This window comes from Echinops telfairi, unplaced genomic scaffold, assembly GCF_000313985.2.
Source record: "Echinops telfairi isolate 266 unplaced genomic scaffold, ASM31398v2 ScPeMD7_7475;HRSCAF=8513, whole genome shotgun sequence".
NCBI lineage: Eukaryota > Metazoa > Chordata > Mammalia > Afrosoricida > Tenrecidae > Echinops > Echinops telfairi.
Window position 1 is genome coordinate 31,682,528 of NW_022111379.1, and position 6,908 is coordinate 31,689,435.

Consider the following 6,908-nt stretch of genomic DNA (forward strand, 5'->3'; position numbering starts at 1 on the left):
AGAAGCAACAAAGCCCAGATGGAAGAAGCACACCAGCCTGTATTATCACGAGGTGTTGAAGGGATCATATATCAGGCATCAAAGAACAAAAAATCATTATCATTGTGAACCAGGGGGAGTGCAGAGTGAAGACCCAGTCATGGTCAGTGTAGAACTTTCCTCTAGTTCCACTATCATGATCCCAATTCTACCTTACAAATCTGGCTAGACCAGAGGATGTACACTGGTACAGAGAAAACACAAGGAATCCAGGACAGATAAACCCCTCAGGACCAATAATGAGAGTAATGATACCAAGAGGTTAAGGGGAAGGTGGGGTAGAAAGGGGGAACCCATCACAATGATCTACCTATAACCCCCTCCCTGGGGGATGGACAACAGAAAAGTGGGTGAAGGGAAGAAACATTGGTCAGTGTAAGACATGAAAAAATAATAATAACTTATAAATGATCGAGGGTTCGTGAGGGAGGGAGGGTGGTGGAAGAAGGGGAAAAAATGAGGAGCTGATACCAAGGGCTTAAGTAGAAAGCAAATGTTTTAGAATGATGATGGCAACAAGTGGTCAAATGTGCTCGGCACAATGGATGGATGGATTGTGATAGGAGTTGTACGAGCCCCCATAATATGATTAAGAAAAAAACAAAGGAACTACAGGCAAAGAACTACCACCAGCTGAGGTGCTTGCTGAACGCAAAGGGAAAAAGAAATGGAAGGAGGAAGAAGGTAGTTCTAAATACTAACGCCACCCACACGACCAGTTGTAGAAACAAGGACTGTAATTGTGATAGGTGTATTTCTTCATTTTATTAAATGTGGGTGTATGTATGCATTCATATATAGCACATATTCTTTGTTTTCTTCCCTCCCTTATCCTATTTCTTATAAAATACAGGAAGTAAATGAGACTAATACGCTTTTGGTTCCACACCTTATTTGTGTCATGCTAAGGGTAAATATGACCTTATAGTTACCTTTAGTAGAAGTAGGTATGGTTTAAGGAATACAGGGGTCAAATTGACAAGCGGTGAAATATGAATTAAAAGATAAGGAAATTTTTCCATGAACTTTTTGAAGCCCCCTTATGTACCCACACACAGCTTCAATTGTGCTTGCTTCTCTAGAGAAGCTCGTCAAAGACATGTACTCTATGTCAGGCCCCATTCTGAGAGCCACAGTCCTCACGGAGCTCATGCAGTGCTGGGCAGGCCGGTGGAGATGAAATGCCATGTGTTGCAGATGAACTGTGCCCTGCACAAACGTGTGCGGTCAGTCCTGACCTGTGGCTGTAAACCCCTTTGGGAGTCGGTGTTCTGGGTGATGGTACTGAGGGTCTTCCTTTGCTAAACTGGCCCTCTCCTGGGCATGATGACAGGGACCGTTCCCTCCTGATAACATGACCTAAGTATATGAGAAAAAGTCTCTCCTCCTTGCTTCTTAGGAGCATTCTAACTGTGCTTCCAAAGCGGGCTTTGTTCTTCTTTTATGTTCATTCTTCTGGCAGTCTAATATTCCTAATCAGCACCATAATGTAAAAGCACCAATTAGTCTCACCAGCACCATACTGCAAACGCATCAGTCTCCAGCCTTCTTTATTCCATGGGCAACCTTCACATGCACACGAAACAATCGGAAATACCATGGCTTGAGTCAGGGGCACCTTAGTCCTCAAAGCAGCATCTCTGTTCTTTAACACATTAAAGACGCTTGCAGCAGAGCTACTCACCGCATGCAACGCACTGTTTAATTTCTTGGCTGCCGCTTGCATGGGCATTGATTGTTGATCCGAGTAAGATGAAAAAATGGACAACTTCAATCTTTTCTATTTATCATGACACTGTGTGATAGAAAAGGTTTTGTATGAATTTGGCTGGGCCAGAACTCTCAGTGATCAGGCAGTTAATACTTAGTAATCCCTTGTGATGAGATCTCCTTAGAGGGGTGGCCGGCTTCCAAAGTAAGTGGATGCTGTGGAAAAGTTTGCTTTCTTTTGGTGGGTCTAGATCTTGTATCTGGCTAGTTATCTAACCTACAATTCTCTGGATTTACACCAGCAGCCTGCCGTATTGCCTGCTAATCCTGGGAGTTGTCAGCTTATCTGCTGAACTTGGGTCCGTTCACCTCTGAAGCCAGAAATCCATTATCTGACCTGCTGATCTTGGGAGATGTTTCTAGCTTGACATCTCATCTACGGACTTGGGATTTGTGGTCCCCTACAACTGCATAAGCCATTTCCTGGATGTAAGTGTGTGTGTGTGTGTGTGTGTGTGTTTCACTCGTTTTAATTTTCTATAGAATCTAGCCTATGATACCACTTTTTAGGCCAACTGTGAAGATTTTATACTGAAGGCTGTAGTCCTTGATCTACATCTGTAAGTGCTGCAAGCCCTCTTCACTGTCAGCATTGTCAGCCAATCTTGCGATATGAACGGACAAGTCAAGCAAGCACGGACATAGAGGAAGATCCACACCACATGAACTCCATGGAGCTTAGGAACAGAGCTAAAGAAAAACAACACCCATTCCGCTTGAGCAGACACAGTCTTATCCCTAGAAATAGCACCCTGAAGTCAGACTGTCAGCCTCGTGAACTGTGAGACAGTGAAAGTTCTGTTCACTGAAGCCACCCACTTGTGACAGTGTTCTAGCAGCATTCTTTAGGAAGTATGTGCCATACCCTGTACGGTGTCATATGATTAATACCTTAACTGCCTTTAACGGACTTCCTGGGAAGCCAGGGCAAACTCCTGAAACGTGGTGAACAGTGCTTCAGGACCCTGAGCAGATGCCCTGGGACAGAGCGGCTGGGCAGAAGAACCACACGGAGAGCTGGCTCACCACATCGATTCCGTATTGAGCACACTAGGATTACCCAAGCTCACAAATGCTTGTCATGAAGCCAAAAGGAGTTTCAACACCAGAGAATGTGCAGCCTTCCCACAAAAGTGGGTTAAGAGTGGGGACACGTGACTCTTAGGTTACACGTGTAACTCAAAATCTAATCCGCGTGTCCATTTGAACACCGAGAGCCTTCGAGAAAAGAGGCAGAGGGCTCGAAATATGCTTGCTGGCAGTCTGATGACTGCCTCGCTCCAGGACTGCAGGGATGTGGTAGAGCAAGGCCAGTCAGGCTGTATCCTCCTCACTCAGTCACACGCACGCCTGCTCCGAAACGCCACATCACCTCAGATCCCAGGAACGCTCAGTCAGAAGCCGCCTGCTACCCTTCCCCCCACGCCCACCCCCCACCACACACACACTCTACACAGGAAATATCTGCCTCTGCCTGCCCCTTAAAGTAGTTTTCTGATGTCCCACTACAAGTACTACCCAGCCTGGAAAAAAAATCAGCAGTAAAATTCCCCTGGTGCTTTCTTGCTGCTTAAAATGGGCAGAAACCAACGGCAGTCAAAAGAAAATCCTCTACCTCAGCTACTCAAAAACTGCCACCAGCCAAGGTCACCAAAGGTAGACCTGGCAGGAGAGGACAGTCAGGTAATGCTGCATTTGGGACACTGACTGTTCTGGGAGGTTCTGCTTTCAGGGAGGGTCTGAGTTTTTACTGCATGATCTCAGGCAAATACTTCTCCTCTTTGGCCTCCTTTCCCTCATCTGTAAAATAAGAAACTGAACCAGATCCCCAAGTTTGGGAACCAAGAAGTTTACCAAGAAATTCCAATATCGGCTTTCATTAAGACGCAGCAATAAAATCTTTTTAAAAATTCCAACCCTAACAAACCCCCACCACTGCTTCCCCAGAGAAGGCCGGGAGATACTTTAAAACTAGAAACAGATGGTGATAATACAGTAAGTGGATTGCTTGATGTTCTCCCTTGTCTTCCTAACCCAACTGTTAAAAGAAATAAATGGTATCTGCAAAATTACATACAGCCCCTATTTCATACAGCTCTAATTACATTAGAGCCCTTCACATTAACCTATAGCGCCCTGTAGAGGCCAGCTCTCTCCTATGTCTGGGCCACTCTAAAGTGTGAAAAACAACGTTTATTGGAATCAGTTCTTGAACTTAAATGGTGAGAAGACAGTAAATCGGGAATTTCCACTTTGGTTGGTGGTGGGACTGGAGGTGGTGGTGACTTGTGAGTCACAGCAACGTAATGGGGGCAACACAGAGTGTTCCACGGGCCTGCCTAGGCTGGAATCTTTACAGGCACAGAGAGCTTCGTTTGTCCCCATCACAAAATGTTTACTTCTGCCACTCACGAAGCATCGCTGAATGCTAAACCTCAGACTGAAACCCAACATCTTCACGTCAGGTCCTCTGCCCTGCCCTATGACTAAGTTAACTCACACACCCAAACATCCCGTTGTCGGCAACCCTTAGAAAAGGCAGAGTTCCTCCTTCCAGGTAGAAAGACTCTGAAGGCAAAAAAGATGGAACATAATGTCGTGACCACCCAAAATATAAAACTCCCAAGACAGTCGGAGGCCCTGGGTACCCATCCCCAACCACAATCCCCTGGAGGAAACCCAGGATCCCTGGCCCTCATGCGGGCCTCTGCACCCACCGCACAGCACAGATCCTCAAAGGATCTGCAGGGCTGTTTTGGAGGCCCTACCTAACCTTTCTATAAATGTCCCCGTTCTATAGGTCATCATTCGGCAGCCTTGCTTTTCTTGCTCCTTTCAGGCAACCCACGCCCATACAACTGTACAGCCACACTCCCTGAGGAACTCTGCCGATAGCCTCACTTTTTAAAAATTTTATTTTCAATGAAAACACGGACGGAGGGCCCCAATGTCACCTGAGAGATCAGACACAAAGAATGCCTTTTTTCTGTGTCAACAAAACAATTCCACAGGAAATTCGTCTGACACAGGACGGGTCCACGTGTACATGGAGGACAAGCAGTGCTGCCTTTGGCAGATGTCCTGGTGGGCTCAGTGGGGTCCTTCCCAAGTTTGTACAAAATGCTCTCTAAGTGAGGCTGGGCTGAGCTGTAACCTCAATTGGATTGGCTTTGTTTGCAGAAACGGTCCATCTGCATCTATTTAGAGATTAGGGGATGGAGGCGCTCTAAAGGATATGGGAATCTGCCCAGCTCCAATGGCAAGCTCCCAAACTGACCCAGGGGAGCAGCTCCAGCCACTCGGCTTTGCACTTGGCCCGTTCGGGGAGAGCTTTCAGACATCCCAGCCCAGCTTGCAATACGGAAGAGAAGTGAGAGTGAGGAGTGAGGGTGGAGACTCAGAAGAACCAGGCAGGGAGCAAGGCCAAGAGGGCGGCAAACCATCTCTCTGCCAGGGCCCAGATCCCCTGGGTGCTGGGAGAGAAAGGATACCTAGAAGATGGAGGGGGTGAGGTTCTCAGGGCCAGGACCCCTGACTCTAGGCCAGTGCTTCCACACCATAGCCTCCAAGCTGTGTCTCTGCTAGGAGATACTGAAATGAGTAAGGCATGGCTGGCTAAAGCGATGGCATCCCCCTCTCCCAGCCCAAGCCTGGAGCAAAAAAAGACAGGCCCTGCCACTTACAGGCTGTGTGACTTTAGAGGGTCCCTGCCCACACTGCAGGAGACTGCAGTGGATTCTTTCTAGGGGCTCGGCCACCCCAGCTCTCCCTGTCTACAGGACTAAGCACAATTACTGAGCACTTTGCTGTGTAACTCATTTAAGCCCAGCAACCCCAGACAGCAGAATGGACTAGTGATGTTGCTGGGGGCTACAGAGTCAATTCCTACTCATAGGAACCATACGGGGCAGAGCCGAAAGAGAGTTTTCTAGGCTGTGGTCTTCTCCCACAGAGCGGCTGGGGGGTTTTGAGAGCCAAACCCTTGGTTAGCAGTTGAGCACTTAGCCATTGCGCCAAGTCCCGGCATGTACTATCACTATACCCATTTTAGAGATGAACCCTGGTGGATTCCACCAGCAGTTCCTTTGGAGAAAGATGGGGCTGTCACACTCAGAGATGTAAAGTCCCCCAAACCCAAATGAGCCGTTTTACCCAATTCTATGGAATCGCTGAGTCAGCATCAACTCAAAGACTGGGTTCTTGTTTTTACATACCCATTTTTCAGAGGAGGCAGGCCAGGTCACAAAGGTCAAACAACTTTCCCAACGTTGTCACACCTAGTGATTTCTAAAGGGAGTCCCTTAGAAGTAGGATAGGGCGAGGCTAGGGGGGGCTTAAAAAGTGTATGGGGGGAAGTCCATGATCTTAACAGCAATAACTACAAGGAAGAAGTGTTCTGAAACTGCTTGAGGCCATGACTGCACAATTCTTACTAGGACGGAACTGTTGAATCGTATGACATATGAATTAAATGCCAATAAAAAAATGCCACTATCTTTTCATTCCATTTCGAAGCCCCCTGGTAGAAGGCTGCAGTCCAGTTAGCTGGGGAGGGTTCAGAGAACAGCTATGGCAGAGGAGGGCAGAGGGGCCCACGGGTCCAAGCGTCTTCGGAAGGGAGGGGGTCGGCTGGCCTAGAGCCAGAAGAAGAGCATGACATGGGGAAATGGAGATGGGATGTGGGGGCAGGAAAGCAGGATGTACGGAGGCCTTTGAGAGGGGCGAGTGAGAGTGGAAAGTCTGGTGGGCAGAGGCAGGCTGCGCAGAGCAGCAGGCTAAGGAGGGGCGGGAGGGGCTGCGGGGAGCGCGGTCCCACCTTGAGCACCGTGACCGCTCCGGCGCTGTGCACTTGGAAGTGCGCGGGAGGCTCGGCGCCGGGCTCGGCCGCCTCGTCGGGGCCCTGGTAGCTGAAGCAGGCGTCGGCGATGTCCAGGTGGCCGAGGGGCAGCGCGTCCTGCGGGCTCTTGAAGTAGTAGAGGTAGCAGCGGCGGGCATCGAACACGAACCAGCGGCTGCGGTAGCCGCGCAGCGGGCCCTTGCCCGACAGCTTCTGCAGGTAGCCGCACAGTCGCGCCGGCTCCCGCCCGGGCCCCACCCCG

General features: G+C 48.9%; 1 protein-coding gene across 1 annotated transcript in view; it reads right to left on the reverse strand.

Annotated features, from left to right (window-relative positions):
- TBC1D2B (TBC1 domain family member 2B) overlaps positions 1–6,901 on the reverse strand; it is a gene marked incomplete at its 5' end in the record, with an annotated part of 106,262 nt that extends 99,361 nt beyond the window's left edge. Inside the window, one exon of the mRNA XM_004699720.2 lies at positions 6,626–6,901. Within this exon, the coding sequence (XP_004699777.2) occupies positions 6,626–6,901 (276 nt within the window). The remainder of the gene's footprint in view (positions 1–6,625) is intronic.
- Positions 6,902–6,908: the final 7 nt, after the last annotated feature.